The sequence below is a fragment of the Megascapheus bottae genome, chromosome 33 (genome assembly GCF_031878675.1).
Source record: "Megascapheus bottae isolate mThoBot1 chromosome 33, mThoBot2.hap1, whole genome shotgun sequence".
Classification (NCBI taxonomy): domain Eukaryota; kingdom Metazoa; phylum Chordata; class Mammalia; order Rodentia; family Geomyidae; genus Megascapheus; species Megascapheus bottae.
The window spans coordinates 5,847,758-5,864,996 of record NC_143541.1 but is presented as its reverse complement, the minus strand read 5'-3'; the positions used below and the strand labels follow the sequence as shown (position 1 = coordinate 5,864,996).

Sequence of the window (17,239 nt, the reverse complement as noted above, 5' to 3'; positions counted from 1 at the left end):
AGACCAGATATAAGCACTTGATGGGGAGGGAGAAGGGGGGTTATCTGAATGAATGGCAGCTAGTTGAAGAGGGCACAGCAGATGCTATTGCCTTCAAAGCATTCCTAACCTATCGTGGAATTGAAAATAATACTATAGAGCAATATGCACTAGGGGGTCCTAGTTTTGTGAAAAGAAATCTGTGTACACACATGGGAGTTTTAAATATTTTTATTATCTTTTCTTTTTTCAGTTCTGGGACTTGAACTCGGCATGGACACTGTCCCTGAGCTTCTTTTAGTCAAGGCTAGTTCTTTACCACTTTAGCCACAGTGCCCCTTCTGGCTTTTTCTGTGTATTGAGGAACTAAACCCAGGGCACTCTACCACTGAGCCTCATTCCCCGACTATATTTACTATCTTTAAGTAGATATACAAAGGAATTTTTTTGTTTTGTGTTTGTCCCAGTCCTGGACATTGTCCTTGAGATTCCTTTGCTCAAGACTATGTTCCCCCACTTTAGCCACAGTACCACTTCTGGCTTGCTTGCTTGCTTGCTTTTATTGGTTGTGGGACTTGAACTCAATGTCTGGATGCTGTCCCTGGGTTTTTTTTTTTTTTTGCCAGTCCTGGGCTTGAGCTCAGGGCCTGAGCACTGTCCTTGGACTTTCTCAAGGTTAGAGCTCTACCATTTGAGCCTTAGCACCACTTCTGGCTTTTTTCTATGTATGTGGTACTGAGGAATGGAACCCTGGTCTTCCTGCGTGCTAGGCAAGCACTCTACCAGTAGGCCAAACTCCCGGCTCCTTGAGCTTTTTTTTTTTCCCCCCTGAAGGCTGGCACTCTACCACTTGAGCCACAGCGCCACTTCCAGCTTTCTTGGTGGTTAGAGATGAGTCTCACGGACTTTCCTGTCTAGATCAACTTTGAACCAGATTGTCAGATCTCAGCATTGTGGATGGCTATGATTATAGGTATTTTACAAGCGTGAGTGGTAGAACACTACCCTGGAGCACAGAAACTTGGGGACAGCACCTAGACCTAGAGTTCAAGACCCGGAGTTCAACCCCAAGGACTGACACAAACGAAATAAAAAGTCTGGAGGAGCTCGTCACTGGTGGCTCATACTTCTGATCCTAGCTAACCAAGAGACTGACATCTGAGGATCAAGGTTCAAAGTCAGCCAATTAACCAGGAAAAAAAAAAAAAAAGGCTGGGGGCCAGGAGTTTGGGCTAGGTAGAGTGCTTGCCTAGATCCCCGGTACCACGTACACAGGAAGTGGTGCTGTGGCTCGAGTGGTGGAGCTCCAGCCTTGAGAAAGCCCAAGGACAGTGCTCAGGCCCTGAGCTCAAGCCAGGACTGGACACAACAATGAGCACGAAGCCTGGCGCGGCCCTGGGGACGGGCGGGCGGTCCCCGCGCGCCTCCGCGCCCCAGGCCGGCGGCCGGCTGCCCGTGCTGCCCGGGTCCCGGCGGGCCGAGTCCGCCTCGGGAAAGGGTTAAGGCGCGCGGTGGGCGGGCCCGCCATCCTCCGCGTCCGCATCCCGGGATGCGGGGCGGACGGCGCGCGCGCGCGCGGGGATCCGGCTGCGGGCGCGGGCGCAGGTGAGCAGCGGAGCAGGGCGCGGAGGAGGGGGCGCAGCCCGCAGCCCCCCTGGCGGGCCGGGCCTGGGCGCGGAGGGCCCGGGGCGGGGGCGCCCACCCCCACCCCGACACTGCGGGACCGCGCGGAGCCGGGCCGGGAGGAGGCCGGGGAAGAGGAGGTAACCCGAGCCCGCCGGCTCCTGCAGGCTGCCCTGCCCCCCCCCCCCAGTCCTGCCCAGTCAGCCCAGCCGCAAGGGCTTCCCACCCCCAGATCCGCCCAGACCCCGCGTCCCTGGCGCCCGGGATGGGGTGGGGGAGGCAGGCCGATGGCCGTTATTCTCTGAAGGCTCCTGGCTCTGCAGTGACTTAGTCTTCTCCGTGCCAGGTGAGCCATGGGGCTTTGCTACTCCCCGCGCCTGCACTCGGCCGGCTGTGTGACCTTGGACGCGTTGCTCAACCTCTCTGAACCCTGTGCTGGGCACACTCTCGCCTGCTTGTAGGGGAGGAGAAGAGGGCGCAGAGGGGCACGGTTGGTAAGCAGCCGCCGTGTCAGGAGCTCAGCGCTTCCTCGTGAGTGCCCAAGCCAAGGGCAGGCTAGGAGGGGAGGACCCGGGGAGGACCGGGGACGGTGGCTACCCAGAATGAAGGAGCAAGAACTCTGACCCAAACACAGCCAGGCCTCCGCTCCCTCTGCCATGGAGACCCGGCCTGGGCCCTGGCCTCACCTGCCTCCCTGGCCTACTTAGGGATGGACTCTGGGGAGCAGGAGCCTTTGGGGAATATCTACCTGGGCCCAGTACACACTGAGGTGGCCAGAGGGATCAGGAGCGACTTCCTGGAGGAGGAGGAGGAGGAGGAGGGGGAGGAACCCATCTAATCTACCATGGCCCCCTGGCTCTGCACTCTGGCCTCTCTTCCCTGGTGAAACACCGGCGCTGCCCGGCATGCCCACTCTGATGTAGCCCCTGCCTTCCTGAGTCCACCTTCTTCCCAGGCTGTCCTTCACTTGCGGAGTCCCAGCCACCTTTGTTATGACTTGGGCTCATTTAACTCCTTCTTGCTCCAGGGCCTTTGCACTTGCTCTTCCCTCTGATGCTTGTCCCTCAAATCTTGCCAGACTCCTTACCATGCAGCATTTAAATGTCACCCCTATCCCCGGTACATAGCTCCTCATCCCATTCGTTTTCTTCATCTCATACCTCATCTAGAATTACTGACTTTTTCAGTCTCTTATCCAGAATAGAAAGCCAGCTCCATGGGGCCATCAGGTCTCTGTATTCCTTGTTTTTCGTTGTTGTTTCCAGTTCTTGGGGTTGGGCGCTGTCTGTGAGCGTCTTTTGTTCAAGGCTAGCATTCTACCACTTGAGGCATAAAGCCACTTGGGGCTTTTTTTTTAATTTTTGGTCAGTCCAGGGGTTTGAACTCTGGGCCTGGGTGCTATCCCTGAGCTCTTCAGCTTAAGATTAGTGTTCTACCTCTTGAGCCACAGCGCCACTTCCGGTTTTCTAGTGGTTAAGAGTCTCAGGGACACAGAGTTCAGTTTATTTGCTGAAAAGTTAAGGGGAAGGAGAAGGAAGCTTTACGGAGCAAAAGCAAAGCAAAGGCCTCTACATCCTATTACGCTATGTAGTCTCAGTGGTTCATGCCTGTAACCCTACCCACTCCAAAGGCTGAGATCGGAGGCCTGAGGTCCAAAGCTGGACACTAAAGATAACCACTAAAAATAAATAAATAAACAAACAACGGGGAAGGGGGACTATGGCGAGGAGTAGGGTAGCCTTGGACTGTAGAGCTCAGGGACAATACCCAGGCCCAGGGGTAGGGCAGAAGCCTTGAGCCGAAGTGCTCAGGGACAGTTCAAGCCCCACAGAAAAACAAAAAACAAAAACATAAATCCTATTAAGCTGATGTTGTGGGCCTGGCCCTTTCGGTGGGCCTCATAAGAAGCCAGAGCTCTTCTGTTTGGTGAATATAATGTAATCCTTATATTAATTACAATAAAAATTATTAAAAAAAAAAAAAAGAAGCCTGAGTTAGCCAGGCATTGGTATCTCACTCCTGTAAGCCTAAGTACTCAGGAGACTGAGATCTAAGGATTGCAATTCAAACCAGCCTGGGCAGAAGCCAAGCCAGTTAGACTCTTATCTCCAATTAACCACTCAAAAAACAGAAGTGGCACTGTGGCTCAGGTGGTAGAGCACTAGCTTTAAGCACAAAGAGGCTTAGGGATAGTGCCCAGGCCCTTAGTTCAAGCCCCACGACTGACCAAAAAAAAAAAAGGCGTTCGAGCAGGGGACATGCAGCTGCCTGTGTTTCTCTTCTGGCCCCTTGGGAATACTGGGCATCCCAACCCTCATGTGGCATCCCCTCATTTTTAGGTTCACCCAGTGAGGACTGGAAGCTGAGGACTCCACGCCCTGGAACCAGCACACCATGGCCCCCAGCCCACAGAGTCTCCTGCTGCTTGTGCTGCTCCCGTCCCTGGGGGCTCACCCAGCCCTGGGCAGGAGCCTTCCAGAACCACTTGAAGACTCCCAGTTCTACCTGATTCCATCTGAGCCCCAGGACCGGGACCAGAGCCCCAGAGATGAGAGCCTCTGGCATTTGAACATCCCCCAGTCCTCTGCTGAAGGTCACAAGAGGCCTACAGACCCTCCCCTGGGTCCAGCCCTGCACGGACCCAAAGCAGCCCACAGGGCCCCAGGAGGACGGCTCCATGTACCTGATGACCTCCAGCTGGCTCGGGGTCCCAGCTCCCAGGGCTGGACAGGGCTTCCTGACTCACAGGAGCCTCTGGAAGAGGAAGCATGGGTTTCCCTCCCCCTGGAGCCCCCCGACCCTGCCTTCATCCCAAGTCCCAAGCCTCAGCTCAGAGTGCCCACAGCTGTTCCCGCCACACATGAGCCAGAAGGCCCAGTGGGACAGCATCCACCCAGAGATGAGGGTCTGAAGACCAAGACCAGGGCTCCTCAGATGGCCCCCCAGGACCACCCAGGCTCTCCCCACACTGCCAGGAGGCCTGTTTTGGGAGAACAGGGCGGACATGAGGAGGACTTCCAGGAGGCAGCCCGAGCACCCCTCTCCACGCAGCAGGATCCAGCACCCCCAGGTGAGGTGAAGTCCCCTGAGAGGCCCAGGGCCCAGCCAGACCAGGCATTGGGGAGAAGCCTTCCTCCTCCTGAGGAGCTACCACCTGAGACCCCCAGAATGGCTGGAGCTGCAGAGACCTGGGAAGCCAGCTCTCCAGGCCCTGGGCCCGAGCAGGCGGATCTCTACAATGCTCAGGACAGCACAGAATCCCCACCCACATCTCCTCCAGCCTCACAGGCTCCCAATGGACAGCAGATGCCAGGTGGGTGTTTACAGGGAGGGGGCACATGGGCAGGAGTGTGGAATGGTCCAGGGCACCTGGTGCCCCATTTCTGTAGGATTCTGAGCCTCACTGCCATGCCAGGCAAGGTGGTGATCGCTTCTGTCTTTTCAGCAATAGCAGCAATGAATGGAGGCGACCCCATCTCTCCTCAGCGGGTGAGAGGTGCCATGGAGGCTCCAGGCACCTCCAAGTCCCTCCTCCCTCATCTCGCAGACCCTGGCCCAGCCACAAACAGAACAGAGAGCCCTGTGGGGTCGCTGCAGCCAGGTGAGGTCATGGCTGGGGGGGCTGGGGAGGTTCTGTCATATGGAGAGAGGGGCCAGGTGGAAGTGGAGAAAAACAGCTGCTTACAAAAACTGGCTAGGCCAGGGGCAGTAGTGGCTCACGCCTGTAATCTTTGCTATACAGGAGGCTGAGAGCTAAAGGATCATCATTTGAAGCCAGCACAGGCAGGAAAAGTCTGTGAGACTCTTTGCTCCAGCTAACCACCAAAAAGCTGGGAATGCAATTATGGCTCAAGTGTAGAACACTTTTCCTGGGGCAAAAGAAAAGCTAAGGTCCTGAGTTCAGGCCTCCTGGATGGGCACACACATGAATAAAGATGGAAGTTCTTTCCATCCAGACCTCGCTGAGTGCCAGGCACTGTGCCAAACCACTCGCCCTCTCCAGTGGCAGGTGCTAGTGTCTCCGTGAGCTTGGAAGCCAGGAACAGTCACCGAACACAAGCGCTTTTTCCCAAAGCTCTGTCTGTCATTGCAGATGAAGCCGAGGAGTGGCCCCGACGCCCCCAAAGCCATCCCCCGGCACCCCCAGTCCAGGCCCCCTCGACACCTCGCCGCGGCCTCATCCGAGTGACCACCCAGCGAGCCCTGGGCCAGCCGCTCCTGCCGGAGCCCTCGGCCAGCTCCACGGCTTCCGCGCCGGCCCCCAGCCCCCCGGCCAACGCCACCGCGCCCCCGCTGCGCTGGGGGCCCCTGCGGCGCGTGCTGAGCTTCTCGTGGGAGCTGCACGTCTACGGGGTGGGGGTGCTCTTCGTGCTGCCCGCCCTCCTGGCCTTGGCCACGCTGGCGGCGGCCCTGGCCGGGCCCCGGCTGGCCCTGGCGGCCGCGGCGCTGGTGCTCGCGGCGTCCGCCCTGCGGTCCGTCTACATGCTCACCGATCCGTACGGCTCGCACGGGCGGCTGGGCACCCGGGCCGGCCTGGTGCTCTACAACCTGCCCTTCCCGGCGCTGCTCACGGCGCTGGCCGCCCTGACGCTGCTGGGCCTGGGCGCCGGGCTGCCCGGGCCGCTGCAGAGGCCGCTGCTGCTGGGGGCCGCGGCGGCCGTGCACGGCGCCGCCCTGCTGGCCGCCGACCTGCTCTCGCCCGGGCCGCCGCTCAGCCTCCTGGCGCAGGGCTCGTCGTGCGCCTGGGGCGCGTGCGTGGCGCTGGGCACGCTCTGCCTGTGCCGCCGCCGCCTGCTGGCCGGCCCGCGCGGCGGGGACGCCCGGCCCGGCCCGCGCCTGCTGGCCGTGGCCGGCTCCCTGGGGCTGCTGGCCAGCGGCCTGCAGCTGGCGGCCGCGCTCTGGCTGTACCCGGGCCCCGGCCGCGAGGGCCGCTTCTCCTGGGCCTGGTGGGGCGTGCACTTCTGGCTGCGCCTGCTGGAGCTCGGCTGGGCGCTCGCCCTGGCGCTGGCCGCGCTGGCCGCCGCCCGACCCCGGCCGCCCACGGAGCACGCGTGCTGGGCCAAGCTGCTGCGCCTGGCCTGCCCCGCGCCCTCGGGCAAGAGCGAGGTGCCCGAGCGACCCAACAACTGCTACGCGGGGCCCAGCGGCCTCGGCGGCCCGGACATCAGCAAGAGCCTCATCCGCAACCCGGCAGAGGCCGGGCCGCCCGGCGCCTGGGGCTCGGCTGCGTCCCTGGGCCGCGGCCGCCCGGGGGGCCCGGGGCGGTCCCGCGGCAGCGTGGGGCCGGCGCCGTCGCTAAGCGAGCTGGACCTGCGGCCGCCGTCGCCCATCAACCTGAGCCGCAGCATCGACGCGGCGCTCTTCCGCGAGCACCTGGTGCGAGACAGCGTGTTCCGGCGCTGCGGCCTGGCCTCCTCGCCGCCAGGGGGCGCGCTGCGGCCGCGCCGGGGCAGCCACCCCGACGCCGAGCCTGGCGGCGCCGGCTCTCTGCGCCTGCGCGGCCGCTGCCGCTCCCTGAGCGACGTGCGCGTGCGCGGGCCCGTGCCGCCGGTGCCGCCGCCTCCGCTGCCGCCGCACGTGGCGGACGAGGCGGAGCGGACGGCCGCGTGTTCCGGCAGCTCCCTCGACAGCTTCTCCCGGGGCTCCCTCAAGATCAGCTGGAACCCGTGGCGCCACGGGCTGTCGTCGGTGGACAGTCTTCCTCTAGACGAACTGCCCAGCACCGTGCAGCTCCTGCCGGCGCCGGCGCCCCCGGAGCCCCCGGGCCGGGCCCACCCGCGCTGCCAGCCCGGGGCGTCGCGCAGCGCCTCCAGCGACACCATCGAGCTGTGAGCGGGGCCGAGCCGTGAGCGGGGCCGAGCCGGCCGCATCCCGACGTGAGCTCGCCGGCCCCCGCACACCCGGTTTTGTTTTGTTAAATATATATATTTTTCCCCCAGCAGGAATTTTGCACAGAGGCCGTGGCGCTCACGGAATGCGGGGTGGACGCGCATGGCGTTGAGCGGGAGGGGCCGGGGAGCAGGTGCCCAGGACCCCTCGCGCGGGGATGAGCCTCGGTGTCCAGATTGGCTGTCCTCCTTGTGCCAAAGAAATAAATGTTTAAGATTTGGCCCGAGCCGGCATCGTGCCTCCCCGCGGGAGCCCCAGGCCTCGACACCCTGGGGCGCGGTAAACGCCTGTGTCCCGGGGCGGCTGTCGTGTAACTCGGTGGAGAGTGTCCCCCTGTCTGTTCTAGAGCGGGGCGTGGATCCTGCAAACTACCCAGAAACCGCACCTCCTGGGGGCTCCAACTCCAGCTGGCCCTCTCCCAGCTGAACCTCTCCTCCACCTTCCACTTTCGATGGTTAGAAAGGCGGGCTCGGTGGCTCACGCCTGTCCTCCTAGCGACTCAGGAGGCGGGGATCTCAAACCGCAGTCTCTCACCAATGCCCGCCCCTACCTCCCTTCTTCCTTCCCTCTTTCCTCCACCTACTTCAGCAGAGACCTCTCAACTTGCCAGAGTTTTAGACCACTTCCCCATGTTGGCAGTGAGGGGGGGGGTATGGAGACGGAGGCCTCTCCAGCTTCTAAGACCTTTATTTCCTGAGATGAATAAATACGTCAGTGGCTGAGGGGAGGCGCTGGCAGCATGCAGCTGGCAGGAGAGGGCTGTGGCAGCCCGGCCCCTGCGGGGCCCCTCTGGTCCTGGGTAGGGGCCAAAGCTCACCAGCAGTCGCCACAAGGAGACTCTTAAAATGTATGCACACTGAGAGGCGGCCGGGTCCCCTCCGCCCCAGGCAGAGCTCGAGGTTTTCTGTTTCCAGGGACTTTGTCACCAGAGGGGCCAAACCTGCTCCTTAAGGCGGGCAGGGGTGGGTGCTCACCCCACTCTCAGAAACGGAGCGGTCCTGAGGCCAGCACCGATGCCTGACCTCGGCGGCAGCCTGGGTGGGGTCCCACGGGGCGGTGAGGATTATCTGCCCTTGATGAAGCCCTCGAGCACGCGGTCACTGCGCTCGGACAGCCAGTACCCGGTCATGGCGGCCACGGCCCCGATGAAGATGGCGGTGAACACCAAGTCCCCCTTGGCGGCCAGGGTGGCCAGCGCACATATGATGACCCCGAAGAACATCTGCTGCAGCACCACCAGCTCGTCCTCTGTCACCTCTGAGAAGAAGCCCGCTGACTCTGCAGAGGCCACACGGCGCCGTCACTCCCTCCCCGGGTCCCTGCGGTCCCCGCAGCTGCCCTGCCTGCCAGGCACCGCCTGGTTCACCGCGCACGACACCCTGCCTCACTGCGTGGAGAGAGGCAGAGCCAGGCGGCCTGAGCCAGGTGCTGTGCCGCTCTGCCTCTTGGTTTGCAGATGCGTGAGAGGGGATGAGAAGAGAACACTTGCCAGCGCCGGCCTGTTTCCGGTTCAGCACTGTGCACTGCCATGGGTAGGGGACCGTGTGCCGCCCACACTGAGCCCTCTGAGGTCTCCGCACGGCCCCAGGGTCTAGAGCAGCCCGCTGGGGCCAGGGCAAGGATGGGGCATGCGCAGATGAGGAGAAGGGCTTTGGGAGGCTTCACTCCAGAGGAGAGGGGCTAACCTCCAACCCGAGAGTGGACACAGCGCCCAGGTCTGCGAGCGCTCGCGGGGCTGTGTGGAGAAGAGGCTGTCACTCACCTGGGACCTGCTCCTGCACACACACGCCCTCCACCTGCTCGTAGCCCTCCTCGCAGATGCAGCGGTAGCCCCCCGCCGTGTTCTCACACTTCTCGTTCTCTCCTGGACACACAGCTGTCTCACACTCATCCACATCTGCAGAGATGTGTGGACAGGCAGGTCGCGGTGGGGACTGTCACGACTCCCGGGCAGCACCCGACTCCATCCTGTTCACATCCTGCCACTCCCTCTACCCCTGCCCTGCCAACACAGCACCCTTTCCGCCCCCTGCCCTGCCAGTGCTCTGGCCCGACTCAATTCCTGAGAGGCGGGACACTCAGGATGTCTGTAGCCTTTGCCAAGAGACTCACCAAGACACTTGGAGCCCACCTGCTGGTAGCCAGGACTACACTTCTTGCAGCGGCCAGGCCCTGCCCCCATGCAGCCCAGGCAGGCCTTGGCACAGTCTGTAGAAAGTGGGGAAGGTGAGGGGTGAGGACTGCCCCTGGGCCCAGGGAGTCAGGCTCCAGAAGAGGCTCTGGAGAAAGAGGGTGTAATTTCTCTCTCCCCCCCCAACCCAGAGGACACTGACCTCGGCACTCGTAGGAGCCTTCAGTGTTCACGCAGAACTGGTCAGGCCCACAGCTGGCTCGCTCTGTGCCACACTCGTCAATGTCTGCAGAAGTGGGGCGGGGGGGACATCAGTGGTGATCTAGTGAGCAGACACTAGGGCCACTCCAGTGTCCTAGGGCCATTGTGTGGCAGAGGTGGAAGACTGGCTGCCCATGGGAGAGGACTGGGGTGGAGCTCTGCCCAACAGGATGTAGGCAGCATGACAGCTTCTCTTCTAACTTGGCACTAACGCAGCCTCCTCCTCTCACTTTCTGAGTGCTGAGAGGGAGGGAGACCTGATTCAGCATCCGTGGGAGAGCAACGCTGCCCGGGGATGACCCAGCAGAGCTGTCCTGCTAGCCGGGGCCATTCACTTCAGGAATGTAAGAGAAAAAGAACTCTACCTGGTGTGTGTGTGTATGTGTGTGTTTGCCAGTCCCAGGGTTTGAACTCAGGGCCTCAGCACTTGAGCTTCCTCAAGGCTAGAGCTCTCCCACATGAGCCACAGCACCACTTCCAGTTTTACTCTGTATGTGGTACCAAGGAATTGAACCTGGGTCTTCCTGCATGCTGGGCAGGTACTCTTATCACTAGGCCAAACTCCCCACCCTCGATGTTCTTTAAGTAACAGTTTTCTAGGGTCTTTCTGTCACAGCAGTTTCATAAGTGGTCACACAATGACCAAACCAAATACCAAACGAGGTATCTTGGCCCAAGTGTAGACTCCTCATGCCTCTGGCAGGCCCTTCCTCCGCACCCCAAAGACTGTGCACAGCTCAGTCTGCTCTAAGCGCTCGGCTGTTTCTGCCTTCCAGGCTAGGCCAAGATGTCTACAAAGACGGAGCCTGTGTCGCCGTGGCGTAGGCGTGTGTGTGTGGAGGAAAGAAAGCCCAGGCGGAGCCCCACTCACCTACACACTTGAGGTGATGCAGAGCCCAGCCCTTCTTGCACTGCAAACAGTTGGATTCCTCAGGTCCTGTGCAGCGAGCACAGGGGCCAAAACATGCTGGGTGACAGGGAGACAGAATGAGGACGGGCAGGAGGCGGTGCCCCTCCTGCCCCTCCCCTGCACCCCGCCTCCTGGCTACCTACCCGAACATACCAGATGGCTGGCATTGCGCTCCGCTTCAAAGTAGCCAAGACCACACTGGCCACAGGCCTCACCCACGTAGCCGGCTTGGCAGTCACAGTGGCCCCTGCCCCCTCGAGTCCCTTCCCCTTCACACTGCCCGTAGCCACCGCAGGGCCTCTCGGTGCCCCCAGGACAGGCTGTGGACAGACACCAACTGGGTGAGACCTCATTTGTGTGCTGGCACATAAGAGAAATGATCTACAGATTCACATTTTGGAGAAGAACATTCATTTTAGAGTCTCTATATTTTGTTATAAAACTATTTGAAATTTACTTAATTTGGGGACAATCAGGTGGGTTATAAACCTTTTTCCTTTTTAGTAGTAGTAAGGATTGAACTTGGGCCCTTGGCTTACAGGACTAGACACCTACCACTTGAACCTTTTATCTTTTAGTTTAATTTTCAAACAGTCTCCTGCTTTTTGCCAGGGGCTCACCTAAAGCCAATATCTGCTTCCCACGTAGCTGGCATCGCAGGCTTGTGCGATCACATCCAGCATTTTTTTTCACCCCGGCTAGTCTCACACCTTCAGTCTCCACACAGGATTACAGACTGGCTTGCTCCTGCCCTTCCTTCCTGCCTTCTCTCCCTCCTTCCCTGCATCACTCCCTCCCTCCTTTCTTCTTTCCATCCCAGACAGTGCCTTGCGAGGTACGAGTGGCTCAGGCCCCTGTCTGAGTGCTGGGATTATAGGTATGCCTAATGAATCTTTTCTAAAGACTGCATGGACCCTCTCAGTAACTGGGGCTATAAGAGAGTGTTCTAAACGTGAGCCTCTGCCTCAGAACTGGGGGGGAAAAGAGGCAATGACAATGGGGGCTTCAGAGCAGCCCCTGATCCTTCCCAGGGAGCTGACAGTTTGCCTGGCACAGGAAATGAAGAGTAGGGTGTCAGCATTTGTCTAATGTGTGATTTTGGTTTTTTTTTTTTTTTTTTTTTTGCCAGTCCTAGGGCTTGAACTCAGGGCACTGTCCTTGGGCTTTCTCAAGGGTAGTGCTTTACCACTTGAGACACAGCTTTGTCTGTGTACGTGGTATTGAGGAATTGAACCTGGGTCTTCATGCATGCTAGGCAGGCACTCTGCCACTAGGCCAGGTTCCCGGCCTATTATGTGATTTTTTTATACATTTTTTTCTTTCTTTTATTGCCAGTCCTGGGAACTGAACTCAGGGCCTGGGCACTCTCCTTAGGCTTTCTTTTTTTTTTTTTTGCCAGTCCTGGGCTTGAACTCAGGGCCTGAGCACTGTCCTTGGACTTTCTCAAGGCTAGAGCTCTACCACTTGAGCCTCAGCACCACTTCCGGCTTTTTGCTATGTATGTGGGGTACCGAGGAATTGAACCCGGGTCTTCGTGAATGCTAGGCAAGCACTTTAACCACTAGGCCAAACTCCCGGCCCCCTATTATGTGATTTTTGACACCAGCATCTGCCAGGAGGTTCCCTGTGCCTTTCTGTCTTTCCTTGTGGATCTGCTCATCTCCACCAGGAGGCAGCCAAGAACCGAGGTCCTGAGAGGTTCCATGAGCAACCTGTCCTCACCCAGCCAGGGACGGCAGAACTAGAGCAAGTCCTCCACTGTCACCTCCTCCCCCGCATTTCCCCAAGAGGAACTTGAAAAACTCACGCAGGCAGGAGGGACCGAAAGAACCAGAGGGGCAGCAGAGCTTCAGAGAATCTGAGCAGAGCCACAGGAAGAGGTCCGGGGCTTCGTGTTGTCTGAGGCCAGGGCAGGGGTAGATAGAAAGGGAAAGGCCATTAAGGCAGGGTTGCAGGCTTCCGCCACCTCCCACAGGACCTTGACTCAGTCCACAAAGTCACCTAACCAAGGCGCTTATCGGGACAGGGTCCCCTTTGCCAGCTACTGGCTTCTTGGCCAAGTCAAAGCTGTAGCACAGGCCCCCCAGAAGACCACCGTGCCGCTCACCTGTGGAACCACCAGCTCTCCACCAGCTCCTCACTCTGCTCCAGCAGGCGATGGCACTCGAAGTCCGACTTGCTGCACACGCCCTCCAGCACCTCCACCAGGCGGGTCTCACTGACCAGACAGGGCCAAGATGGTGGGAGAGTGCTCTGACCACCCCTCCCCAGAAAGTCCCAATTCTAGTCTCTCTCCACCCTTCTTGCTGTGACAGAAAGAAAAGCCATGAGACACAGGCCTGGGTTCAAGTATGATACCTGACTTGGGGAAGTCCCTAAACCACCTGCACCTCGTGTGTGTGTGTGTGTGTGTGTGTGTGTGTGTGTGTGTGTGTGTGTGTGTGTGTGTGTGTGTGTGTGTGTGTGTGTGTGTGTGTGTGTGTGTGTGTGTGTGTGTGTGTGTGTGTGTGTGTGTGTGTGTGTGTGTGTGTGTGTGTGTGTGTGTGTGTGTGTGTGTGTGTGTGTGTGTGTGTGTGTGTGTGTGTGTGTGCGCGCATGTGTCAGTAATCATGAATTCATGGGGCTTTTTCCTCTCAAAACTGGTGCTCTACCACCTGAGCCTAGCCCCAATTCAAGATTGTTGGTAGTGAATTGAAGAGTCTCATGGACTTTCCTGCTGGGCTAGTTTCAGATTACACTCCTCAGATTTCAGCCTCCTGAATAGCTAGGATTACAAGCACCTGCCATTAATGCCTGTTTTAAACTCTTTTTTTTGGTGTGGGGGGGATGGGAGGGAGGTCATAGGGCTTGAACTCTGGGCCTGGGTGCTGTCCCTGGGCTCTTCAGCGCAAGGCTACCACCCTACCCCTGAGCCACAACCCCACTTCCCATTTTTTAGTAATTAATTGGAGATAAGAGTCTCAAGGACTTTAGTGCCTGGGCTGGCTTTGAACCGCAATCCTCAGATTTCAGCCTCCAGAGTAGCTAGGATTAGAGGTGTGAGCCACTGCGCCCAGCTTTCCTTTTTAAACTTATAAGGTGAAACATGATCTCACTATGGAGCCTAGGCTGGCCTTGAACTCATGATCCTCCAGCCTCAACATCCTAAGTGCTGAGATATCCACCTCCTCGACTGAGGTACCTGTTTTCTCATTTGTAAAACAGAGCCAATAATTGTGATTCTACAGGTTTGTTGTAAGAAAATTTAGTTTCTACATCTAAACCCTTGCTGATATATACACGTAATAGTAGCCAAGCACACAGTCTCATACCTATAATCCCAAGAAGCTGGGATCTGGAGAATCAGAGTTCAAGACCAGGCTGGGCAGAAAAGCCCTTGAGACTCATCTTCAAACAATCCACAAAAAGCAAAGCTAAAGGCATGACTCAAATGGAAAAGCAGCTCAAATTCAAACCACCCTAGCACTGCCAAAAATGTGTATATGTGTGTGTGTGTGTGTGTGTGTGTGTGTGTGTGTGTGTGTGTGAAATCTAACATTGGGTGCCAGTGTACTTCTAGCTACTCAGGAGGCTGAAATCTGAAGTTTGTGGTTCAAAGCCAGCCCAGGCAGGTAGTTCAAGAGACTCATTGCCAATCAGTTACAAAAAACAAAAAATGCCAGAAGTGGAGCTGTGGCTCATGTGGAGAAGTGTTAGCCTTGTGCAAAAACAACCCAGGTCCAGTACCCAGGCCCTAAGTTCAATTCCCAAGTCCACAGTGCATGCGTACACACACACACACCTAACAAGCACTGGCAAGCAAGTAGCAAGCAAGTAGTTAGAAATGAACTCCAGGAAATGAAAAAAATAATAATTATTAAAACCCTTCTACACTGCAAGTATAAAAGTAAGGCCTGTGTGGCATGGTTTCTCAGAAAGTTACACATGGAACCACCATGACTTAGCAATTCCACTTGGCATATGCCCAAAAGAATGAAAAATAGGAGCTGATCGAAATTTGAACAGAAATGCTCACAACAGAAAACTTCATAATATCCAAAAGCTAGAAAACGATCCAAAGGGGCCTCACTGGTAAATGTTTAAACAAATGTAGAGGTTCATTCGATGACGTTTTGAGCCATAAAAAGGAACAAGGTATATTGTGTAAATCTCTACATGAAACCTTTTTCACTTGAAAAAAAAAGATAAGAAAGGAATGAAGTGCTATGCTGCAACATCATACACTGTGGATGAACCTTGAAAACACTGTGCTAAGGACAAGAAGCCAGACACAAAAGGCCTATGGTTCAGGCCTTGGCTTCTGGATAATCTATCTTCCAAAGCTATCCTTCCTGAGCTCCAGCCCTAAATGGAGATTACATGAATGTTTAATGGATTCTTGTTCCCACAGCTCAACGACAGCATCTGAGCCTACTCCAAAACCTTCTCCACTGTCTTAGCTCAGAAAATGCCCCCCCCCCCCCTCTGCACCAGCCTTTTAAACGGGTCCACGCTTCCTCCACCTGGCCTGTTGTGAGTGATCTTTTCTAGGTGTAAGAAAGACCCGATTGAACCTTGATCTCTTGAGCTCTTTTCTCCCTCTCCCTCTCCCTCTCCCTCTCCCTCTCCCTCTCTCTGTCTCTCTCTCTCTCTCTCTCTCTCTCTCTTTCTGAGATTGGAGGTATGAAGCCAGCCTGTAGGGAAAACTCTTTCAGACTCGAGGAAAAAAAAAAAAAAAGACCCTATCACTTCTCTGCTCAAAATCTTCCAGTGGCTTCCCATTATACACAGAACGAAATCTAAATTCCATTCTGTAGCCTTCAATGTGTGGGTCTCTCTTTTCTGTTCACTCTACTCCAGTCTCTTCTAAGTTACACATAAGCTCAAGTCCATCAAGACTTGGTCCAAATGCCCTCCTCAGAACACTGTCCCCTGCCCTTCTGTAGTCTATCTCACCTGACTGTACTTTACCTAACATGTTATTTACTTATTTTTCTACCAGAAAGTGTGTGTGTGTGTATACATGTGCCTATGCCAGTATTGGGGCTTAAACATAGGGTTGTATGGCTCTTGCTTAGCATTTTTGCTTAAAGGTAGTGCTCTACCACTTGAGCCATACTGCCACTTCTGGCTTTTTTGTTGTAAATCGGAGTTAAGAGTCTCTTAGATTTGTCTTCCCAGGCTAGCTCCAAACTGCAGTCCTCAGATTTCAGCCTCCTCAGTAGCTAGGATGCTCCCCTACAAGAGCTCCTAGACCCCCCAGTCAGAGATTAAGAGGTGGAATACCCCCCCACACACACACACATACATACATCCTCTTACCTGTCTTTGTATTTGGACAACTTCTCTTCTTCCCAGGCAGTATTTCCACCCCCAAAGTTGTCCCGGATGGTTCTCTCCAGGCCCTGGACATGGAGAAAACTAATAATAGTTAAGTACAGAGCCTGGCACATTCTAGTATTTCAGTTTTACTGACCAGGAAACTGAGCTACTCAGCGAGGACACCTGCCCAGGGCCATACAGCTAATAAGTGAGATGAAGCTGAATCCCACGGACTGGCAGTGAGGGCCCCAAGCTGTGCACAGCTGGAGTGGAGGTGGTTGGGCCCCCTCCCTGTTGACTATTGGTGCACCCACCTTGTTGAAGCTGTCCACCAGTGCCCGGCAGGTGTGACATGGATGGGGTTCAGGCAAGGGAGCAGAATGGGGAGGAGGAGAGGGCTGGAGCCAGGCAGGGTCTGGGAGGTTGAGGAAAAGACTTAGGCCCCACAGCAGGGCTGGAACCAGGCCCCGAGGAGGTGGTGGGGCCATCTCTTCCCAGGCTGTGGATCTGCAGATAGAGGACTTAGGAGGCTTCTCTCGGAGCCAGGCCGGAGGTGAGGGTGGGAAAGGAAAGAATGGGTTCAGGGAATGGCAGACACAGACCTGAGGAGGAGAAGGGGTAATGACAGCAGGGGCTGTAAGAAAACTGGGGGGTGCTGGGCAGGGTTTCGTGGAGGAAAGAGTTTAATCAGCAATTCCAAGCAAAAATAAGTTATCCCTATCCCCACTGCCGTAGGGGTCGTGGCCTGGATCCTGGGCCAGGGGGCAGGAGCCAGGCCATATCTTAGGGTCTCAGTGAGGTCTTAGGGGCCAAAGCAGCCTAATGCGGCGGGGGGGGGGGGGGTATTAGGAGAGAGAAGGCCAGAAGGGTGGGGAAGAGTGAGGAGCCCTGGTCCTGGGAGGAGACGCCTGGGTCCTGTCATGAAGAGAAGGGGTCAGGCCGGAGCCTCCAGGCCGACCGGACCCGCCAGAGCCGAAGACGCCCGCGAGGAGCCGAGAAACCACCGCCCCCTGCCCCGAGCGAGCGCGGAGGTCGCCACCGCCTGCGTGAGGCGCACGCAGCACACCGGGGCGTGGCCAACCCTGCGGCCAATGGTGGCCAGCCATGTGCAATGACGTCAGCCGCCCGCAGCCAATCAGAGACAG

At 57.2% G+C, this 17,239-nt stretch overlaps 2 protein-coding genes across 3 annotated transcripts; one reads left to right on the top strand and one right to left on the bottom strand.

Moving 5' to 3' along the window:
- The first annotated feature begins 1,607 nt into the window (after positions 1-1,607).
- Prrt3 (proline rich transmembrane protein 3) lies at positions 1,608-7,717 on the top strand. Its single transcript, XM_090323887.1, has 5 exons — positions 1,608-1,742; positions 1,949-2,133; positions 3,942-4,915; positions 5,048-5,203; positions 5,696-7,717. The coding sequence occupies exons 3-5, from the start codon at positions 3,997-3,999 to the stop codon at positions 7,432-7,434; spliced, it is 2,814 nt and encodes a 937-aa protein (XP_090180013.1). The 5' UTR covers positions 1,608-1,742; positions 1,949-2,133; positions 3,942-3,996; the 3' UTR covers positions 7,435-7,717.
- A 443-nt stretch (positions 7,718-8,160) lies between these two features.
- Creld1 (CRELD disulfide isomerase 1) lies at positions 8,161-17,231 on the bottom strand. Of its 2 annotated transcripts, none has more exons than XM_090323959.1 (10): positions 16,409-17,231; positions 16,095-16,177; positions 12,901-13,011; positions 12,601-12,692; positions 10,937-11,113; positions 10,755-10,850; positions 9,825-9,908; positions 9,604-9,699; positions 9,254-9,388; positions 8,161-8,769 (listed from the first exon to the last, which is right to left on the bottom strand). In XM_090323959.1, exons 1-10 carry the CDS (start codon positions 16,580-16,582, stop codon positions 8,555-8,557), a joined length of 1,263 nt encoding a protein of 420 aa, XP_090180085.1. In that variant the 5' UTR covers positions 16,583-17,231; the 3' UTR covers positions 8,161-8,554. The 2 variants fall into 2 exon arrangements, with proteins under 2 accessions (XP_090180085.1, XP_090180087.1); XM_090323961.1 differs by having other exon boundaries at positions 8,651-8,769; positions 9,623-9,699.
- Between the last annotated feature and the right edge of the window lie 8 nt (positions 17,232-17,239).

What these genes read in the sequence shown, in the direction of transcription:
- Creld1 (XM_090323959.1), bottom strand. Translation starts at nt 16,582, where the DNA reads ATGGCCCCACCACCTCCTCGGGGCCTGGTTCCAGCCCTGCTGTGGGGC. An exon ending in TGGTGGACAGCTTCAACAAG is followed by an intron (nt 16,178 to 16,408) that starts GTGGGTGCACCA and finishes CTCCATGTCCAG; the next exon opens with GGCCTGGAGAGAACCATCCG. An exon ending in GGTGGGCTCCAAGTGTCTTG is followed by an intron (nt 9,389 to 9,603) that starts GTGAGTCTCTTG and finishes ACATCTCTGCAG; the next exon opens with ATGTGGATGAGTGTGAGACA.
- Prrt3 (XM_090323887.1), top strand. Translation starts at nt 3,997, where the DNA reads ATGGCCCCCAGCCCACAGAGTCTCCTGCTGCTTGTGCTGCTCCCGTCC. An exon ending in CAATGGACAGCAGATGCCAG is followed by an intron (nt 4,916 to 5,047) that starts GTGGGTGTTTAC and finishes CTGTCTTTTCAG; the next exon opens with CAATAGCAGCAATGAATGGA. An exon ending in TGTGGGGTCGCTGCAGCCAG is followed by an intron (nt 5,204 to 5,695) that starts GTGAGGTCATGG and finishes CTGTCATTGCAG; the next exon opens with ATGAAGCCGAGGAGTGGCCC.